At 44.5% G+C, this 23,047-nt stretch overlaps 1 protein-coding gene across 1 annotated transcript in view; it reads right to left on the bottom strand.

The window, feature by feature from the left end:
• The window catches only part of LOC311522788 (solute carrier family 9 member C1-like), a gene marked incomplete at its 5' end in the record, with an annotated part of 307,404 nt that overhangs the window by 141,934 nt on the left and 142,423 nt on the right, over window positions 1-23,047 (bottom strand). The window contains 2 exons of the mRNA XM_084632258.1: window positions 10,150-10,269; window positions 14,446-14,543. Coding sequence (XP_084488384.1) covers window positions 10,150-10,269; window positions 14,446-14,543 — 218 coding nt within the window. The remainder of the gene's footprint in view (window positions 1-10,149; window positions 10,270-14,445; window positions 14,544-23,047) is intronic.

Here is a 23,047-nt window from a genome sequence, read left to right as displayed (position 1 = left end):
AGGGATCTGGGGGTCATAGTTGTGGGGGAAATTGCTGTTAACCTTGCTGTTGAAACTGACCTCATCCCATTCTACGGCAAAATCTATGCACTACATGCAACATATGTAAGAGCTGTAACGCAAGAGGCCTACAGGCCTGTATCCTGTAAGACTTGGCTTAAGCTAAAGCATTTACATATGCTAGCTTGTGGCACTTGACCCAGATAATGGACTAGGTCAATCTCTAACTAGAAAAGAACCAAAGGGCCTCCGGAAAAGTCCCTAGCTGTCCATTATATGCACCCTCCACCCTGCAAAAGTCCCTAGTCAAAACACTGCCACAGCAAACCGCAGATCTTGATAAGATCTTGATAATAACACAGTGCGTGAGCACTGTGCTAATTATGAAACGCCCTTCTATTAATTCTTTATAAGGCTTTATTAATAATGCTCGAGTGGTAAGGAAATGTATAATTTGGTTTGAATTTGGACCTTTATCAGTTTGGTATTATAGGGGCAGGGCAGAGAGAGAGATTAGGGTGGCACCTGCGTGTGACCATCTCTGTCTCCTCCCTGCATGCTTGTATTCAATAAAGGACCTCAGAGTGTTTGAACCAAACAGATGGTGTGACTCGTTTTCCACAACATAGTGGACCACAAGCTAAATATGAGTCAACAGTTGCAAAAAAGCTGTTGCAAAAAAGCCCGAACATCCTTCTGGGATGTATTATCAGGAGTGTTGTAAGCAAGACAAGAGAAGTAATTCTTCTGCTCTACTCCGCACTGATTAGGCCTCAACTGGAGTATGGTGTCCAGTTCCGGGCACCATAGGAAGGATGTGGACAAACTGGAGAGAGTCCAGAGAGGAGCGACAAAAATGATTAAAGGTCTAGAAAACATGATCTATGAGGGAAGATTGAAAAAATTGGGTTTGTTTAGTCTGGAAAAAAAAAGACTTAGAGAGGACATGATAACAGTTTTCAAGTATGTAAAAGGTTGTTACAAGGAGGAGGAAGAGAAATTGTTTTTCTTAACCTCCGAGGATAGGACAAGAAGCAATGGGCTTAAATTGCAGCAATGGAGGTTTAGGTTGGACATTAGGAAAAAATTCCTAACTATCAGGGTAGTTAAGCACTGGAATAAATTGTTTAGGGAGGTTATGGAGTCTCCATCATTGGAGATTTTAAGAGCAGGTTAGACAAACACCAGTCAGGAATGATCTAGATAATACTTAGTCCTGCCATGAGTGCAGAAGACTGGACTAGATGACCTCTTGAGGTCCCTTCCAGTTCTATGATTTGTATGGCACTTTTGTAGCCTGCACTGCATATGTGCCAGATATGCTAAACATTCATAAGCCCCTTCATGCTTTTGCCACCATTCCAGAGGACGTGCTTCTATGCTGATGACGCTCGTTAAAAATATGTGTTAACTAAATTCGTGACTCAAGTCCTTGGAGGAGAATTGTATGTCTCCTGCTCTGTTTTACCTGCATTCTGCCATATATTTTATGTTATAGCAGTCTCCGGTGATGACCCAGCACATGTTGTTCTTTTTAAGAATACTTTCACTGCAGATTTGACAAAATGCAAAGAAGGTACCAATGTGAGATTTCTAAAGATAGCTACAGCACTCGACCCCCCAAGGTTTAAGAATGTGAAGTGCCTTCCAAAATTTGAGAGGGATGACGTATGGAGCATGCTTTCAGAAATCTTAAAATGACAATACTCAGATGCAGAAACTATAGAACTTGAACCACCAAAAAAGCAAAATCAGCCTTGTGCTGGTGGCTACAGAGGATGACTCAGATGATGAGAATGAACATGCACTGCTTTGAATCGTTACTGAGCAGAACCCATCATAAGCATGGACGCATGTCCCCTGGAATGGTGGTTGAAGCATGAAGGGACATATGAATCTTTAGTGCATCTGGCATGCAAATATCTCGCGACACTGACTACAACAGTGCCATGCGAAAACCTATTCTCACTGTCAGGTGACATTGTAAATAAGAAGCGGGGAGCATTATCTCCTGTAAATATAAACAAACTTGTTTGTCTGAGCGATTGGCTGAACAAGAAGTAGGACTGATTGGACTTGTAGGCTCTACAGGTTTCCATTGTTTTATTTTTGAATGCAGTTATTTTTTGTACATAATTCTATATTTGTAAGAATATTTCATGGTAAAGAAATTGCACTACAGTACTTTTATTAAGTGAACTGAAAAATATTATTTCTCATTTTTTAAAGTGCAAATATTTGTCATCAAAAATAAATATAAAATGAGCACTATACACTTTGTATTCGGTGTTGTAATTGAAAATGTAGAAAACATCCAAAAATATTTATATAAATGGTATTCTATTATTGTTTAACAGTGCAATTAATATTTTTAATTGCATGATTAATTGCAATTAATATTTTTAATCGCTTGACAGCCCTAGTACAAACATTTTCTGATGCAGATTTATTGGTGTCGACAACATAACTGTAAAAATAGCTTACAATATTAACACTGAAATCATTAGTTTCAGAGTTAGTATCAATGTGGCAGTTTACACCTCTCAAAGTTATTGTTTCAGAATGTCTGCACGTTCAGGAAAAAACAGTATATTTGTTACACGTGGCACATATTTTCAGGATTACCTCCACACCCTTAAGAGCTTGAAACGATCTTTTTATATTTATATATGAAACAATATATGAAAACCTATATTCTAGAACACAATCCACTAGAAAGGTGTGGTATAAGGTGGATTGCGCAGCAAATTCTATAGCCTCAAGTAAGACACAGAGCCCTAATTATGAAATGTATGTATAAGACTGGCACATCTGGGTGCCAGTAACATAGGTTCAGAAATGTCACTTAATGCCCTAAGAGAGAGGAACAGTTTCTAAAAATGTCCAGGATAAGCATTTGAGCCAGAAAGGCTGCAGAGGATGCTTGCAATCTTGTCAAATGTGTTGTCACTCTGCTTGGCAGGGTAACAGTTGCAATATCATAGCACAAGCAAATACAGGAGGTTATCCATAGCAAAATCTTTTGAGAAGTGACTGGGATCCCCTTCAGCCTATCTGTGACAGCTATGAAGACAAGCAGAACTGCTTGAACCTGTCGAGGTAGAATGCCAACTCACTTCTGACATACAGAGTATGAAGCCATTCATCTTTATTTGAGTGAGGTTTCAGAAAGAATGAAGGTAAGTAAATCACCTAGTTGATATGGAAGTTAGTCACCACTTTCAAAACAAACTTTGGATGAGGGCACAGGTAAACCTTGTCTTTAAAGAAAATTGTATAAGGAGGGCCAGACATAAGTACATGTAGCTCACCTATCCTCCTGGAAGAAGTAATGGCCACTGAACATGCTACCTTCACTGAAAGATGTAACAAGCAGCAGGTAGCTAAAGGCTCAAAGGGAGACCGTATCAGCTTTGACAATACCAAGATCAAGTTCCACAGGGGAAACGAATCTCATACCTGAGGATACAACTGTTCCACGACTTTCAAAAATCTTATTGACATCTTCTTAGAAAATACAGAGCAATTATCAACCTGAGGGTGGAAAGCTGAGATAACTGCTAGGTGGAGTTTGATAAAACTAACCATCAACCCATGTTGTTTTGGGTATAACAGATAGTCCTAGATATGCTAGATTGAAGAATGGATTGGCGAAACTCCAGATTTTTGGGACCAGACAGAGAATCACTTCCACGCAGCCAGGTAAGTAGTTAGTCGATGGCCTCCTACTATATAACAGCACATTCTGAACCACTTTTGAATAAGACCCTTCTCAAGGGTCTAGCAATGGAGCATCCATGTTTTTAAATGGAGCGCCTGAAAAATGGGGTGGAGTAGGCAGCCATGGTCTTGAGAAATTAGGCCAAGAAAATTAATGGAGGAGAGGTCCATCAATGGCTACTAGCCAAGATGGTCAGGGATGAAACCCCTACACTCTGGGTGTCCCTAAACCTCTGAATGCCAGAAGCTGGGAATGGACGACAGGAGATGGATCACTCAATAATTTCCCTGCAATGTTAATTTCCTCTGAAACATCTGGTCTGGCCACTGTCGGAAGACAAGATACTGGGCTAGATGAACCATTGGTCTGACCCAGTATGGCCATTCTTATGTTCTGGATGCAATGGAAGTGAGCTTACATCGAAAGGGACAGAAAAGTGAATAACCAGTGCTGCTGAGGCCAAGTTGGGGCTACAAGCAGTACTTCAGTATGATGTAGTTTGATTTTCAGCAGAAAACCTGTGAAGGAGTGTGATCACTGGGAAAGTGTACAGAAGCTTGTCCACCCAGGGCAACAGCAAGTGTTTGTGAGGGAACTTGGACTGTGACCCTGAAGGGAACAAAACTGCTGGTACTTCCTGCTGGTTCTCATTACAAGCAGGTTCACCTGGGGAGTCTCCCACAGTTGGAAAATAAACCTGGTTATACCTGGATGGAGACACCACTTGTGGTGACTCAGATGATTGGTGTAGATGATCTGCAAGCTCATTCTGCATTCCCTGGAAGACAAGAGGCTTTGAAATTGATCAAATTGGCAATGCAAAAATCCAAGAGTTGGACTGCCTCTTCTCAGTGCAGGGAAGAGGGGGTCCCTCCCTGATGCTGAGATACAATATTGCCACTGTATTGTCTGTGAGAACAAGCAGCGTTTTTCCCCCTTGAAATGGGAGAGGAAAGCCTGACATGCCAGTCAGATAGCTCTAAACACTCTCACTTTTATGTGTAGAATCAAACCCATTGTAGACCATAAACCCTGCATCTGCAGAGAAGCAGATAAGCCACCCAACCCAGAGGAGATGCATCCATCACTAATGTCAGTGAAGACTGAGGATGGACAAAGGGAATACCTATGCATATGTCGACAGGGTTTGCTCACCAATCTAGAGAGCCTAAAATATGAAAGGTGTGACAAAGTTCCTCCTCTACCTTGGTGGGTCTTGTACTTATTGGCGGATTTGCTCTCCTTGGAGCTTCACAGCAGCCCTCAGTTTGGCCATTTTCATGAACCCACAGTCCAGGTCAACTCCTCCTGTGTCTGACCAGGAGTTGGGAGGTTTGGGGGGAAACCGGGCCTGCCCTCCACTACAGGTTCCAGTCCAGGGCCCTGTGATATGCAGCTGTTTAGAGTGCCTCCTGGAACAGCTGTGCAACAGCTACAACTCCCTGGGCAACTTCCCCATGGCCTCCTCCCAACACCTTCTTTATCCTCACCATAGGACCTTCCTCCTGGTGTCTGGTGATGCTTGTACTCCTCGGTCCTCCAATAGTATGCATTCTCACTCTCAGCTCCTAGTGCTTCTTGCTCCCAGCTCCTCACACACACACCACAAACTGAAGTGAGCTCCTTTTTAAACCCAGGTGCCCTGATTAGCCTGCCTTAATTGATTCTAGCAGCTTCTTGATTGGCTGCAGGTGTTCTAATCAGCCTGTCAGTCTTAATTGTCTCCAGAAGGTTCCTGATTGTTCTGGAACCTTCCCTGTTACCTTACCCAGGGAAATGGGACCTACTTAACCTGGGGCTAATATATCTGCCTTCTATCACTCTCCTGTAGCCATCTGGCCTGACTCTGTCACAAAGGGCTCCAACACCACCAATCAGAGGCTGACAGTTTGGTAAGAATATGGAGCCCAGCCAACCTTTTAGTTTCCTGAGGCATGATCTGGAATGCTGGACTACATATGTACAAGAGGTCATATGCCCCAGAAGCCTCATACAATTCCATGCTGTTGTGACTGGATGAGCCTTGAGATCCAAAATGATGGACTGGATTTGTCTGAAATCTTGATTTGGAAGGAAAGCTCTGGCTTGAGTAGAGTCCAGGCCTGCCCCAATAAACTCTATTCTCTGAACTGGGGAGAGGATACACTTCTTTCTGTTAATTAACAGCACCAGCGCATTGAAGATTGCCTGGATAAGAGTTACACTGGGCAGTACCTGAACCCTGGGCTGGTCTCTCTCAAGCCAGTTGTCCAGGAAGGAATAGATTTGCACACCTAACTTCCTCAGAAATGCAGCCACCAATGCTATACATTTTTTAAAAGTCCAAGGAGTTGCAGACATGCCAAAAGGCAGCACAGTGAACTTGTAATGAAATTGGCTTACCAAAAGCCTGACATACTTCCTGTGGCACTGATAAATTGCCACATAGAAGTATGTGTCCTTTAAAATGAGAGTGGCATGCCAGTCTCCAGGATCCAGGAAGGGAATACTGGAAGCCAGCGTGACCATGTCAAATTTCATCTTTTTCAGATATCTGTTGAGTTGATGCAGGTCTAAAATTGGTCTGAGACCTCCCTTTGCTTTCAGAATTAGGAAATAGTGGGACTAAAACCCCATCCCCCTGTGACACTGTGGAAACTCTTCTATGGCTCCCACCCAGATGAGGACCTAATCAGGAGAATGGTTCTTGAAGAGGGACAGGGAGGGAGGGTGGAAAGAAGGGGTAGAAACAAATTGAAGGGTGTATTCCACTTCCACAGTGCTTAAGGCCCATTAGTCTGAAGTAATTAGGGACCAAACACTTAGGAAGTGGGATACACAGTTTGCAAACAGAAGGTATGAAGAGACTTGGATTATAGAGACTGCTATGGAGTCTTTGACTGACTCATCAAAATGTTTGTTTAGTGTCCCCAGGATGCCTAGATGAACCAGGAGCTGCTGTATTAAAAGAAGAGGTTGGCCTGTGCCTAAAACTCCTACTCTTTTTCCTTGTTAGGTCCTGGCAAGGCACAAGAGTTGGGTATTGGTGAGACTGCTGAGGACGAAAGTGTTTCCTAGTCGGGGCCAATGTATATATGCATGATGACTTTAGAGTCACCCAGAAGTCCTTTAAGCCATCTGCACCAAGAAGAGGGAAGACCCTTCAAATGGCAAGCCTTGAATAGTCCTCTGAACTTCTTGGGGCAGCCCCAAATATTGCAGCGAAGAGCACCTGCACATAGTGATGGCAGAGGCTATGATCCTAGTAGCTGAGTCAGCAGCATCTAAACTGGCCTGGAGCAAAGTGCTGGACCAATTTCCCTTCCTCCACCAGTTAAAGAAACTCTTGCTTAGTGTCCTCAGGCAGCTTGTCCTGAAATTTCAATATGGAGTCCCAGATGTTATAATCATACTACCCTAATCAATTTTTCTTACAAACAGGTCAAGTTTTTGGAATCCTTTGACTTAGGGGTAGCCACTTGTTGCCCCTAGGATTCCCTGTTGTTGGCAGCCAAGACAACCAGTAACCCCAGAGGGGAGTGGGAATACAAATGTTCCAAGTCTTTGGAGAGAACATAGTATATATGATCAGCCCTCTTAGATGTGGGTGGAAATGGCAAGGGAGTTTGTCACAAGGTTTTGATGGGCTCTAAAATCACCTCATTGATTGGTAGGACCATATGAGATGAGTCAGTTGTCACCAGAATACCAATAAGATGATCGGACAGTTCTATAACCTTCTCCACCTGGATATCCAAGGCCAAGGCAACTCTTTTTTAAAGCTCCTGGTTAGCTCTGCAGTCATTAGGTACGGGTGTGGTGATTCCCAAGGGAACTATTTCATCTGGGGAAGAGGAGGATGAGGCCAATGCAGGTTAAGAGCTGAACCTCCTCTGATAATCAGATAGCTGGATCTCCGTGATCCACTTCCTTGTGCTTGGTACTGGGCCCAGCCAACCTCTGACTCCGAAAATGACTCAGGGACTGGTGCTGATATGAAGATAGGTCATTGTTGTTGGCTTTCCTTTTGACAGTACCATTAGATGAGAGCTCTGAAATGCAGGAGACTGATGCAATTCTCAGTGCTGCACTGAGGATGGCGATGCAGTGTGGTCTGGTGATATTGGAGGAGCAACTTTCTGCACTGCCAGGTAAGACAAACTCAAGTCCTTCAGTGCCGAAAAAGCCTTCAGTGTGGACAGAACCGTAAGTGTCTCTGAGCAATGAGTAAGAGAAGAAGGTAAGAAGAAGTTGAAGGTACCTTGTCACACCCTGGACTGAATGGTGCCTGCCCTGGTGCCAGAGTCCACGATAAAGCATTAGCTGATGACTGAGATGAGGCGTGCTTCAATTTTGACTGCACTCTACTTGAGCCTTTGTCCCCCTGGTTGGGAAACTTAGAAACCGGCAATCTTCCTCTCCTGGTCACATCCTTGGAAGCTATGTTTCTTCCTCTGCACCAGGAAGGGTGAACGGTGCACGGATTTGGCCAATATCAGAGGAATGTTTCTCACAGAAGCTGAAGTACTCGGCACATTCTCCAAATGGGAAGGCTTTGAAGGTATTCTCAGAGCAGCCTCCATCAACAGAAACTTCAGCCTGGCCTATCTGTCTTTCTTGATCCTTGGCTTAAAGTACTTAAAAATTTGACACAGATCCCTAATGTGAGACTCATCCAGACACTTTAAACAGAGTGTGGGTCAGTCATGGGCATCAGTTTGGAACATGAAAAAAAGAGCTTGAAGCCTGGTGACTGAGGCATTCCTTGGTACTGAAAAATGGAACCACAAGCCAGGTATGAAAAAAAATCACTTTTAACTCAACTAAAACTTATCCTGCTACCTGACTAACATTAAAACTATACCAATGGGGAACTATTTACAACTAAAAAACATGCTGAGAGAACTTGCCAAGACAGGACAAAAAGAAAAGGAGTACTTGTGGCACCTTAGAGACTAACCAATTTATTAGAGCATAAGCTTTCGTGAGTTTTCTCACCGTAAAACCTGGATTTGTGCTGGAAATGGCCCACCTGATGATCACTTTAGATAAGCTATTACCAGCAGGACAGTGGGGTGGGAGGAGGTATTGGTTCATATTCTCTGTGTATATATAAAGTCTGCTGCAGTTTCCACGATATGCATCTGATGAAGTGAGCTGTAGCTCACGAAAGCTTATGCTCTAATAAATTGGTTAGTCTCTAAGGTGCCACAAGTACTCCTTTTCTTTTTGCGAATACAGACTAACACGGCTGTTACTCTGAAACAAGACAGGACAGTTTTCAGCAGCCATTGTTGGTGCAAGAAGGAACTGAAGGAGTTGAGGGCAGCCCTACCTTTTATACCAAGAAGCACACACCACGTGGGTCCTGCTGAGGGAAAAAAATTCTAACAACTCTACATGAGGCGCACACACACACATACCCCCCAAGAGTGGAACGCACATGTGCAATCACTCAAAGAAGAAAATACAGTTTCTTCAGCCATGCCAAACCCGTGGGGGAAAAAATGCAGAAACTGGGCTTGGTTTTGGCTTAACTGGCTTGTGAGTTGCTTGTTGGCTAGTTTTTGGCTTGGAGCTTGTTGCAGCTTGTTGCTTCTTTTTTTTGATTGGCTCCCGGCAAGCAAGGGTGGGGGCGCGGGGGAGCAGGGGCAAGGGGCAAGCAGGGGACAGAGTCAGGGGTACACAGCAAGCCCACCACAGTCCCAGGGGGACTCTAGTCACATAGAGTGTTGGGGTTCTTAGGGATTGGCTTGTTTAGGCCTTGTTTTGAAATGGGATTAGCTTGATTTTTGGCTTATTGTGAAAGTAACGGTGCTTATTTACTGCATGAAAGTTGGCAACTGTGAATTTCTTGTGTAATCAAGATACCAACAGTAGCCAGAAATACATTCTTTCATCTTTAATAACCACAGTAATGAGTTCTGAAGGAACCATGATTGATCACAGTCTATAAATACATACACGAGGAACAAAAATTTTATAATAGACTTTTCAATCTGGCAGACAAAGGTTTAACAAGATCCAATGGCAGGAAGACCGTGGTAGACAAATTCAGACTGGAAATAAAATATAAATTTTTAACAGTGAGGCTAGCTAACAACTGGAAAAATTCACCAAGGGTCATGGTGGATTCTCCATCACCAAAAATCTTAGAATCAAGATTGGATTTTTTAAAAAAAGATATGCTCTTGTTCAAAAGGAGTTATTTTGGAGAAGTTCTATGGCCTGTGTAATATAGGAGGTCAGACTGCAATATCCACAATGGTCCCTTCTGGCTTGGGAATCTATGATTGGTAAAAATGCCCCTTAGAGAAGAAAAGATAAAGCAATTAATATGGAAAAATAACCTTAATAATAGGTGTAAGTAATAGCTGTATGCTGATAGCCCACTTAAGTTGATGTACTACACCTAAATCTTTATTTAGGTTATATTATACTGTACTTACCTTGATGGCTTAGATTTTTCATCTTTCACATTGTAAACCCAATCAGATAACAATTTCTTACAGGAAACTAGTAGTCCTTTGCTTTCCCAATATGTCTTTACCTCATGAATGTTCATAAATCTAAGAAAGAAAGATGTCATCACACAAATGCATACTACTGGAAAATAAAGCTATAATACATACACAGACTAGATCCTCAAATGATGTAAACTGATATGACGAGATAACTGGCTCTGTGGATGAGGGGAAAGCAGTGGAAGTGTTGTTCCTTGACTTTAGCAAAGCTTTTGACACGGTCTCCCACAGTATTCTTGCCAGCAAGTTAAAGAAGTACGGGCTGGATGAATGGACTATAAGGTAGATAGAAAGCTGGCTAGATTGTTGGGCTCAAAGGGTAGTGATCAATGGCTCCATGTCTAGTTGGCAGCTGGTATCAAGTGGAGTGCCCCAAGGGTCGGTCCTTGGGCCGGTTTTGTTCAATATCTTCATTAATGATCTGGAGGATGGTGTGGATTGCACCCTCAGCAAGTTTGCAGATGACACTAAACTGGGAGGAGAGGTAGATATGCTGGAGGGTAGGGATAGGATACAGAGGGAGCTAGACAAATTAGAGGACTGGGCCAAAAGAAATCTGATGATCTTCAACAAGGATAAGTGCAGAGTCCTGCACTTAGGACAGAAGAATCCCATGCACCACTACAGACTAGGGACCGAATGGCTAGGCAGCAGTTCTGCAGAAAAGGAGCTAGGGGTTACAGTGGACAAGAAGCTGGATATGAGTCAACAGTGTGCCGTTGTTGCCAAGAAGGCCAATGGCATTTTGGGCTGTATAAGTAGGGTCATTGCCAGCAGATCGAGGGACGTGATCGTTCCCCTCTATTCAACGTTGGTGAGGCCTCATCTGGAGTACTGTGTCCAGTTTTGGGCCCCACACTACAAGAAGGATGTGGAAAAATTGGAAAACGTCTAGCCGAGGGCAACAAAAATGATTAGGGGACTGGAACACATGACTTATGAGGAGAGGCTGAGGGAACTGGGATTGTTTAGTCTGCGGAAGAGAAGAATGAGGGGGGATTTGATAGTTGCTTTCAACTACCTGAAAGGGGGTTCCAAAAAGGATGGATCTAGACTGTTCTTAGTGGTAGCAGATGACAGAACGAGGAGTAATGGTCTCAAGTTGCGGTGGGGGAGGTTTAGGTTGGATATTAGGAAAAACTTTTTCACTAGGAGGGTGGTGAAACACTGGAATGCGTTACCTAGGAAGGTGGTGGAATCTCCTTCCTTAGAAGTTTTTAAGATCAGGCTTGACAAATCCCTGGCTGGGATGATTTAGTTGGGGATTGGTCCTGCTTTGAGCAGGGGGTTGGACTAGATGACCTCCTGAGGTCCCTTCCAACTCTCATATTCTGTGATTCTATGATTCTATGTAGCTCCATCAAAATCAGTGAAGCTACACCAATTTACCCCAGCTAATGATCTGGTCCACAAGGTCAACTGAATAGAGTTTTCATAAATATAGTATTAAGACCAAAGTATTGTAATCAATTTTATACTTCTATTTAAATCCATGGAATTATATACAGACCAAATTCTGCATTTATATTTGCATGTGCTTCCCACTGAAGTAAATGGAAACGTTGTATGTACATTCAAGGGCAAAATATAAAACATTCTGTTTTTAATAAGTACCTTGGTATGATATCCACAGACGTCAGTATCCAAGAACTTTTCTCTGACTATTACTGTGTGGAAGAATGGTCTTGTGGCTAAGGCATCTGGACAGGGTCTCAGGAAACCTAGGTTCAGTTTCCAGGCCTTTCACAAACTTTCTGTCTTATCTTGGGAAAGTCAGTTAGAGTAAAATTTTCAAGAATGCCCCCAAAAAACAATGAGGCGTCTGGTGGGACCTTAAAGACTAACAGATTTATTTGGCCATAAGCTTTTGTGCGTAAAAAACCCACTTCTTCATATGAATGCCCCACTGATTTTCTGTGGCACTTAGGCTCTTTGTTTACTTACAATGTAAGTTGTTCAGTAGAAGGACTAATTTTTTACTATGTGTTTGCACAGCATCAGCACTACTGTAATATCAGTCATAAGTAAAGCTGCAAGTTTGTCATGGATTACATGACTTTCCAGGACATCCATGCAGCTCCGGCTGCTGCTGGGGCAGTCTTGGGACACCGTCCCACTCCCAGCAGAAGGAATTTGGGTGTGGGAGGGGCCTTAGGGCAGCGCTTACCTTGATGGGGGACTCCCTAGAAGCGGTGACATGTCCCTCCCTCCCTCAGCTCCTAGCTCCACATGTTGCCTCCATCCATGGGTACTGCCCTCACAGCTGCCATTGGCCGCAGTTCCCGGCCAATGGGAGCTGTGGACCCAGTGCTTGGGGTGGGGGCAGTGTGCAGACCTAGGAGCTGAGGGAGGGACATGTCCCCACTTCCAGGGAGCCACAAGGAACCAGGTAGGGAGCCTGCCAGCCTTCCCAACCCCCGCCCCCCCAGCACTAGTGGTGGGGGCCAGCCTGTGCGAACCACAAGATTTAGTCAGAGATATATAGTACAAGTCATGGACAGGTTCCAGGCCGTGAATTTTTGACTTTTACTAAAAATACCCATGTCTACAATGTAGCCTTAGTTATAAGCAACAGCATTTGTAATTCACTACCATCCACTCCAGACTAGATTATTGTAATTCACTGTATCTGAATCCACATATGAAAGAAATACAAAGTCTCCCGCCACTTGTGCAAAACATAGCTGCTGCCTCCTCCACAGGTTGGACTGCTTTGAACATTCCCCCCTTATAATTTGGATCCTTCACAGACTACTTCTACATCCAATGTGCAGCTTTGGTCTTGATCTCAATATTCAGACCCATTAATCAATCAGTTCCCAGTTACATTATTTATCTTGGGTACTTATATGGCCTATAATATTATAGGAACTGTGGACCTCAACATTTCTAATATATTTATCCTCGCAATAACCATGTGAGGCAAGGAAGGAACATTATCCCCATTTTACAGATTAAGAATTGAGACAGAGAAAGACTAAGTGACTTGCCCAAAATCACACAGGAATAGGGTTGCCAACTTTCTAATCCCTGAAAACTGAACACCCATGCCCCACCCCTTCTGAGCCCCGCCCCTGCCCTGCCTCTTCCTCTGAGGCCCCACCCTCTACCCCACCTGTCCCCCCCACCCGTCGCTCACTCTCCACCTATACCCCATCACTTGCTCTTCCATCCCCCAGGACTCACCCGCCACCTGCAGAGCCAGACTGTGAGGAGCTGATGCGGAGCCTGCCCAATCACAGCACAGCAGGGCATGGCAGGGGTCAGTCCCCATAGCGAGGGGCTGAGGTGGGGAAATTGGGGCAAAGCGGGGTAGGAGGGAGGCCAGTCTGTGGAGTGAGACCAAGGTGGAGAAATTGGGGCACAGAAGGGTGGAGCAGTCCTTCCCTGGGGCAAGGGGCTGGGGAAATGGGGACATAGTGGGGCAAGGGGGGGCAAACAGGACCCACCCCCGCCAGATGGTGCTGGTACCCACTTTGCAGCCTAGGTCCAGGAGCCAGCCAGTTCTCTCCATCAGGCTGGGGGGCGGGAAGAGCAGCATGTGCTGAGCATTTTCAACTGCAGGGATCTGACTGTTAAATGAACTTCCAGAGGAGACTGAACTAATCCAGATCAGCAATCTTTCTAATTAGAGGCATTCAGATACTTTAGTGACAGATGCAGGTACATGATACTATGATGGACAGATAAAAGTGGCATGGAGATGAAATTCCTGTCTCACTTCTAAAGGTGGTGCTTGTAAAAGAGGGTCAAGGATGGTTTAAGTCATCTTTCAATGCTGCTGCCCATGCTATATTTGTTATGTAAATAATAGAGTATATCAGTTACAAGGCTATAATGTCTGGCAATTTTCACGATGACTAATTTGCACCAAAAATTGTTTTAAAAATTACTAAACTACTTTGATTAGATTATTCGCTGTTTTTTAAAACAAAACTTCCCCTTTTAGACTATTCATATGTAGAACATGTACAGTAGGAGCACGTTTTCAAAGCAATGAATATGCCTATAAAATTCTATACCAGTCCATTAAGTTACATGACTGCTTGCACATCAGGTAACTGCATCTACAGGCTGCTCATTTGTAAACACAAGTCTAGGGATTAGTGAATGCAATGGATGTACATTTCCTCTGTTACACCCATATTTGAACATCTGGCCCATACTGTCGGATATTCAACTAATTTCAATTTTAAAAATTAAAGTAAATGAAGCACTTACTTCCCTCTAATATCAACATAGCTTTCTGCTGCACCTATTAATGTTTGGGCAGCATCTTGGTTAAGCATTCCAGTGTGGTATTGCTTCTGATAACTAGCCTAGATAAAAACAAAAAACCCTCAAAAACATGAATTAACATAAAAATTTCTACAAAGTAAATGAAAAAAGACTTGCTAACTTTTTCTCTATTCTTGCTAGAATAAAAATATTTTACATATCAATATAATTAAGTACAAAAGTAAATTCATTTTACATACTTACATTTATATTATGTGGATAATTCCATATAAATAATTCTTCCTGTGGACTATCAGGGAGTGCACCTGCCTTCAGCTGCAAGGACCTGGAACTGAACTCCCCAGTTTAGCAATGCGGTATCTGTGGTAATGCTCCTCTTAAGGGGGGTGCATGAATGGGGTCCCCACACAGACCTTGTGAGGCTCCTTCCAGCAATTGGTGGAGTCAAGAACCTTCTGCAGAATAGATACCCTCTTTGTCAAGCTGTGTTTGCTGGGTGTGCAGACCATCCTGAGCCAGGGTTGGGGCACCTTGAATGCAGTCTGGTGTGGGGTGTAATGAACATAGAGGCTGCCATGCGGCCTAACAGTGCAGGCAGACCCACGCTATGGTTTGAGGCAGTGGTTCTCAACCCACAGCCTGCAGACTGCTTGCAGCCCAATCAGCACACAGCTGCGGCCCATATATCCTCAGGGCCATAGTTAGTATATATATTGTGTCTTTGGGACATCTTCCTTTCCTCTTCAACTCCTTAACAAGGGATTTGTGCCTTCTCTTTTTTGGACTGAAAGGGTGATGTACGGTGTGGGAGGGTGCATGTGTCAGGCTCTGAATCAGTAGCAGGTCTTGAGAAATGAGAGAAATAACTTGATTTTGTCTTCTCTCTGCTTTCTAGATCTGCTCTTAAAGCCAGTGCAGAATTTACACTTAGATAGAATATGGGCCTCCCTGAGGCAATGGAAGCAGATGGAATGTCCATTACTGAGGGGAAAAGACCTGTTGCAGGTCTGGCAATGTTTAAACCCTGGGGGTTTGGGCATAACCTCGGCAGAAATCTGCCTGGTACCAGCAAGGCAGGTGTTCAGTGACTGGTTGCAGTTTAACTAGAACTCCAAGAAAGGGTACTGAGGTGGACAGGGAAGCCCTGACTGTGACAAAAAAGGGGAAGGAAAGAGGTCCCCCTGTAAGACGAAGGAAAGACGTCCCTACAAAGGGAAGGGCAACTACCTTTCTGTATACAGTGCTATAAAATCCCTCCTGGCCAGAGGAAAAACCCTTTCACCTGTAAAGGGTTAAGAAGCTAAGATAACCTCGCTGGCACCTGACCAAAATGACCAATGAGGAGACCAGATACTTTCAAATCTGGAGGGGGGGGGAAAGGGTTCATCTGCCTATGTAGATGCTCTTGCCGGGAACAGATCAGGAATGCAGTCTTACAACTGTTAGTTAGTAAGTAATCTAGCTAGAAATGCATTAGACTTCCTTTTGTTTAATGGCTGGTAACATAAGCTGTGCTGGATGGAATGCATATTCCTGTTTTTGCGTCTTTTTGTAATTTAAGGTTTTGCCTAGAGGGATTCTCTATGTTTTGAATCTGATTACCTTGTAAGGTATTTACCATCCTGATTTTACAGAGGTGATTCTTTTACCTTTTCTTTAATTAAAATTCTTCTTTTAAGAACCTGATTGATTTTTCATTGTTCTTAAGATCCAAGGGTTTGCCTCTGGGTTCACCTGTACAAATTGGTGAGGATTCTTATCAAGTGTTCCACAGGAAAGGGAGTGTAGGTCTTGGGGGGATATTTTGGGGGAAGACGTCTCAGTGGGCTCTTTCCCTGGACTTTGTGTAAGATGCTTGGTGGTGGCAGCATACAGTTCAAGGACAAGGCAAAGTTTGTACCTTGTGGAAGTTTTTAATCTAAGCTAGTAAGAATAAGCTTAGGGGGTCTTTCATGCAGGTCCCCACATCTTTACCCTGGAGTTGAGTGGGGAAGGAACCTTGACACCCCCCAAAATACAAAGCATGTACAAGAAACAAGATAAGGATAACAAATTTGAACTAACTAAACTAAAATAGGGTAAGAATAATGCTGGACTGGCAAAGCTAAGATTCCATCTCAGGCTACCGGCAGTTGCGAAGGCACTGGAGCAGTGGCACGTCCCCCTTTCCCTATGTGCCCTAAGATTGGAGCACAAGGATCTGTAGGGTGCAGATGCAGACCAGTGGACACTGCTACTGAAAATCTCCAATTGAAGGAGCACAGGCATGCATGCACATCTGAAGTGGAACACTCATAGGGATAAACTACCTGATGTGGTCATCCAGACTGTTTCAGGACTAGTGTTTTGAGCTTGCTCTCCCACAGCACTCCACTGAGGTGTAATGGATTCTGCACTTACCTCGTGTTCAATCCCCACTACCTGGGCAGTCAATACAGGTCCAGGTGTGGGACACTCAGCCCTCCAGATAAGTCTCATGAAAGTCTACTCCTTCCGATGCTACTGAAGGTCCCAGAAGGAAAATAACACCTAATTGAAGCTGGTGGCAGGCCTCCCTTCCTTCAAGGGGGCTCTGGCCAATTGTAGTCCAGTTCAATGCACTCAGATGAGTCACCTGTATGTGCTTTAAAATAACTGTTTGGGGCCTGGCCCACTTTCCTTTTAGGGGCTCAGATGGGCAAGGTCGTGTGAGCTGTCCAGTTCCCACCTGAAGGCAAATGATGAGGAATTTGATGGTCAGAGGCTATCATAAACAGCAGTGTTTTTACTAAAAGTAGGTGAGCTAAAGGTGGGCATTGGTCACCTTTAAAATAACCAGGTAGCACAGGGCAGGTGTGGCCTGTTAACCCAGGATGGCAGCCCGGCTAGGAGAAGGATCTCAAACCCCATCCATGGGATAAATGACTTTCTGAAAATCAATGAAAAGCAAGTTGTGCTGTCAGGCTTGGGTTCCAGTACAACGGGGCTCCTTCATTCACTATGAGACTCCTTTGCCACACCCAGGTCCAATGTGGTTTGAAGTTTCCACCAAGCCACCTCCCATATCTTCTTGGGAAGTGGCCAAGGCATCTCTCAGACTCATTGTCACAGGGGTGTTTCAACGTAGTGATAGGCCAAATGTGTCTGCCCTGGTAGGGGCAAAAGGTGGGGCGGAGTGAGGAAATGGTCCCAGTGTTGGGGCTCTGAGACCACAAAATTTTTCAACATTTGTTACAAGGCTTATTAAACCTTAGGCCAGTGGTTTTCAAAATGATTTTCAAAACACATACCCCTCAAGGTACCTGAGCTCTCACCAAAGGGGTGAAGGAGAAAAATCTTTTAATGGCAGACAGGCCAAGATTGGGAGGGGAGTGGAAAGACGCAAGCCTGCGCAGACTCCCCTGTGCAGGCTCTGTTAGGCAGGGCAAGTGAATGCAGGGATGGTCTTATGCACGTGAACGATTGCCCAAGGCGCCGTGGTCGGGGGGCACTGTGGTCAAGAGGTAAGGAGTGAGGTGAGCCTGGGGCACCAGGCCATGAAAGGGAAGTTGGGGCAATGAGATGGGGAAGCAGTGCTTGATTTGTGCACTGGGATGCACAGAGAGCATCAGCTGCTGGTCATGAGCCCAGAGTTGCCAGAAGCACAGCTCTTAAATCAGTACTACTTCAAGCAGCAGCACAGAAGTAAGGGTGGCAATACACATACTATGCTACCCTTACTTCTATGCTGCTGCTGGCGGCAGCACTGTCCTCAGAGCTGGGTGCCTGACCGGCAGCCACTGCTCTCCATTCTGCCTTCAGAGTGGCGGGTGCTAGCCAGAGCATGGCAGCTGCTGATTGGGAACCCAGAGGTGCCAACAAAGATCCTGTTTATTCAATCATGCAAATTGCCCTTTTAATAAAGACCAAAAGTGAAAATCCCAAGTAAATATAGGATCTACAAACATTAGTCAACATTTTCTTTTTTTCTGAAGCATCAAAAGCTCTAATAAGCTAACCTGTATTTCAGAAAATATAAAAGGTCAAATTTTCATTCAGATCTTTGCAAATGCATAGGGAAAAAAACCAGACACGTATCCACATTTAAAATATTTACTAACAAGTATTAGAGTGTTTTCATAGGTATATTATGACCCTATCTCAGATGGGGGTATCCTGTAGACTACATTATTTGGAAAGTAGTATGCACCCTAAAAAGTTTGAAACCCATTGATCTAGGCTGTTCATATGAAGCTGGTATGCAAATGTTTGAATGGTCTTGATCTGTAAGAGGCTAAATAGCTCTTCCACGAGTCTAGACAGGAAATAAGTTCCCTAGTCAGTAGGGGTGAAAGTAATTTAAAGGACTTACCAGTACACCAGAGTCCTGAGCAGGGGGCGGGGCCTCAATAAGAAGGGGCGGGGCCTTTAAATCCCCAGGCAAATCGAGATTTAAAGGGCCCAGGGCTCCGGCTCGCGGTAGCGGTGGCTGGGAGCCCCGGGCCCTTTAAATCACTACCACTTGGGCCCTTTAAATCAGCGCCCAAGCCCCAGAGTTCCCGGCCGCCTCTGCAGCTGGTAGCTCCGGCGGTGATTTAACTGGGGTAACGGCGGCGGCCCAGGGCTCTGGCGGTGATTTAAAGGGCCCAGGGCTCCCAGCTGCCGCTACTGCAGCAGAGCCCAGAGCCCTTTAAATTCCCGATGGAGCCCAAGGACTCCCGGCTGCTGCCGCTCCCCCCGGAGCTCTGGCAGAGGGGCTCAGACGGCAATTTAAAGGGCCCGGGGCTCTGGCCACTTCCGGGAGCCCCAGGCCCTTTAAATCACCAGCCTGGGGAAACCTATATAGTTGGCGGTGTACTGGCTCTTGACGATATGCTGAATCGGACCGGACTGGCTTACTTTCACCTCTGCTAGTCAGTCAAAATTTCCCCACTAAGGTGAGTATTTTCATAATTGAGAATGACCAAAAAAATACTGGTATCCTAAGGCACTTTTCTCCAATGACCCCAACTGGTTAATCCCGATTTGTTCAAAGGGGTTCTCATTTAAAGTGAGACCAGAGGTGCTCTTGCAACTCTCCTAGCTATAATCAGCTGACATTATGAGCACAAGGCACAGTAATCACTGACATCCCTATACACCCCAGGCCAGAAAAAGGAGGCAAATACCTAATGTAGGGGTATTTTCTCTCTACTCAAATGCCTGCAACATGGTAGGACATGGTCTAGACATAGGACGTCCCAGTGGAATAATGGAGGTACAGGAGCTGTGTCCTTACTTCTGTCAGTCCATTCTTCTCAATATGATAAATTGAGTCATCTCAGATTCTGAAGCAGGGCCACTGCCTGGCTCTCTGCGGGTCTACAACCTTACTATTCACCACTACAAGTTGGTTGGATGCCTGACTCAGTGTCTGACTACCCTGTTGCTCTTTTATGAAATTGGTGTTCCATCAGCACATCAACTTCATGAGGGGGGAATATTTCTGGCTCTTTGCCTGTTTGGGCTCATGAGGGAGACTCTGTGTGACTGGAGCACCCTTCAGCAGGTTCCTCTTCTTCCTCTAGGCCTACCAGACTTATGGGCTCCAGGACAGATTTCAGTGAAAGCACTGGGGGCATCTCATCAGACAATTGTCCCACTCCTTCAGTACCTCTGTGAAGTGTTCCTAGCCATAGCCCAAGATAACTGGGTAGGCAAGAGTTGGGGCCTGCTCCACTACAAGGTCTCCCATATGTAAAGTCTACTGCCATAGGCTTTCACATTATCATAAAACACAATGTAAAAAAAAATATTCCCCAAACTCAACAAATTACTCTTGGATTATGGTCTGACTACAGTCTAAATCTATTAGTCTTCTGTCCCATTGATCTTGACATGGACCATCAGCTTGGCTGGATCCAACATACATGCTGAAGATTCTGGGGTCCAAATCTGACCATAAATTGCACTCTAGAAAGGCAAGGTGGGTGAGGTAATATTTTATTGGACCAACTTCTGTTGGTGAGAGATAGAAGCTTTTGATCTTACAAAGCTCTTCTTCAGGTCTGTGTAATCTTGAAAACTTGGCTCTCTCACCAACAGAAATTGGTCCAATAAAAATATCACTTCACCCACTTTGTCTCTCTAATATCCTGAGACCAATATGGCTATAACAACACTACCTACTCTAAAAAGGGGCAGTGCTGGCAGAGGTGACCAGAGTGTACACATAAAAAACACAATAGCAGGGGAACTAGTGTGATGGGGTTCATGGGTTCAGTTGCTGGGGCCCTGACTGTTCCTGAAGGTTGTAGAAACACCAGCATCTGCTACACCAGTCTTTGCTGTGGTCTTGTTGCTGGGAAACCAACTTGCAGATCAGTTGTTGCTGCTAGGGGTTGCCTTTTACTATTGTGGGCCACCATTTGTTGTTCTTGTAGTGTGACCTGTAGCTGCTCCAGATTTATCCATTTTCTAGAGTCCACCAGATCTCACCAGAGGGTGAGGAACCTTGGGGTTTTTTGTGTATGTCATACTCTTCTACGGGGTTGAAAGATTCTCTACCACAGATTCTCTACCACATTGTCATGGACTTGGTCTCCCATAGGACACCCTTGGGATTTGATAGGGTCCTGCACTCATCTAGTCCACATCACCTGGGCAGTCATTAGCACAGATCCAGGTGTGGGAGAGACTGCCCTCCAACTATGTTCTGTAGAATCTAGTCTTTCTTGAACTACTGATGGTCCCAAAAGAGAGGAGGAACCTAACTAACAGAAAGCAGTGGCAGGCCACCATTCCTTCAAGGAGGCCCTGGCCAGTTGTAGTCCAGTTCAGTGGCCTCAGATAATTCATTTATAAAAGTTTTAAAGACCTTTCTTCTAGGGCTGATATGCTTTGCAGGTGTGGTGAGGTAGGGCTGCTTTGCCCATAGCAGTTCATTAACATTTGCTTGGCTGCTGCTCGGTTTGCACATCCTGGCACAGCTAGTAGGTAGTCCAATATTGCTGAAATGAGTGTTATCAAGGGAGGCAGCTGGTGCTGAGATGCCCAAATACAAAATCTCTTTCACTTAGTTTTAGAAGTTTTAGTCTAGTTGAGACTTTGGAACAGGATGGTCTGAACTTCAGCTGAACAGCTTCTTTCAGTGGATATCAGCCAGCCAGCATCCAAGCTGTCAGATGTAATGATGCTGAGTCTAGGTCTGAGTCTGAAAACATCTGCCCTCATTGCAATAGAACTTGTGGTTCAAGGATTGGCCTTATTAGCCACCTGAGGAGCCATAATTCTCATGGAAGATGATCATACGCAGTAACGAGTGATCGCCCATCATCATCATCATGTCAATGGTATGATTGTTTCAGAACAACACTCACTAAGGCTTTTCCCGCAAAAGGTTTGCCCAGAACAGAGAGTGTCCTCAGGCTCTTTCTGTACCTTTGTAAATAAAAGCTTGATGTGTGTATCTACACATTTGTTGGCCATTCATGCCAGAGGGAACATCGCTTGCTACCATATCACCTGTGTGATAGATATTGCAATCCTATGCAATATCCTTGGGGACCATATTGTATTAAGTTTATGTATCACTGTAGGCTAGGGATTGTATGCAGCTCCAGGGACAGGGTTATTACAGCTTCTTCAGAAACCAGAAACAGTGGGGAGTGCTTAAAGTCAATTACTTCAGTTGTAAACTGGGCTTGCATATACTGGTTCAACCTGGATTTTTCAGAGACAAACAAAGAAAGGGCTTTTGCATAAAAAGGCCTCATTTAAACTGACTCAGGCCTTTCTTTCTGGTTGATCAAATAGACAGGGCCTTCTATTCAAGGGGATGGCCTCAAATCTTATGGAAGAGTTGGAAAGATTTTGGCCTACTAGGGACTCAGAAGACTGATGGGTGACTTCTGGTATGTTTAGTGTGTGTTTAAAGCTTTTACCTTAAGAATAAATGTGCTTGGTTAGAAAGACCTCTATAGTAACTTGTAACTGCTGTCAATATACTGTTCATAGCCCTCAGTGTTACCTATCAGCTCTGTGTTCTTGGGGAACCAAGGCGCAATTCCCAGCCTGTCTGACTCACAAAAGACCTTCTCCCCACCCCCCAGCCTCTGCTTGAACCAAAGCCGTTAGGAAGAAAGACTTACAAAAAGCAATGAAAAGGCAGTGGAAGACACACCTAAACCCCTCTGGACAAGGGTGACAGGATTAAGGAAACTCCCACAGCCTCATTTGCATCAAGGATGGGACAGGGAGGCATCCCCATTAGCATACAGAATGGAGAACAGAGATTCCAAGGCAAGAACCGCAACAAACTCTGGGTGCTCTCTGCTCCAGATGTTAATGAATCCACATCTGCACACACCCAGCTCAGCAGTTATCAGACTAATTCTAGTAATAAATCCTTTATTGGTATTCAAAATACTGAAGCTGCCTAATTGCATTGTGAGCTTCCTCAAAGGAATACCACCCATGGCCAGGAATGAGCAGTTCCTATTGACTAGCCTGAACAAAAAAACTTTGGTATATTCCCTTGAGTGATCAGTTTACCCATAAACAAATCTAGTGTTCTCCCTTGAATCATTGTTCTTTCCCTACAAAAACCCCTACCCACACTCAAGTAAGTGGCTCTGATGCCAGGATC

Source organism: Lepidochelys olivacea (genome assembly GCF_965140295.1).
Source record: "Lepidochelys olivacea isolate rLepOli2 genome assembly, chromosome: 6".
Classification (NCBI taxonomy): Eukaryota; Metazoa; Chordata; order Testudines; family Cheloniidae; genus Lepidochelys; species Lepidochelys olivacea.
This window is presented reverse-complemented; position numbering and strand designations above follow the sequence as displayed.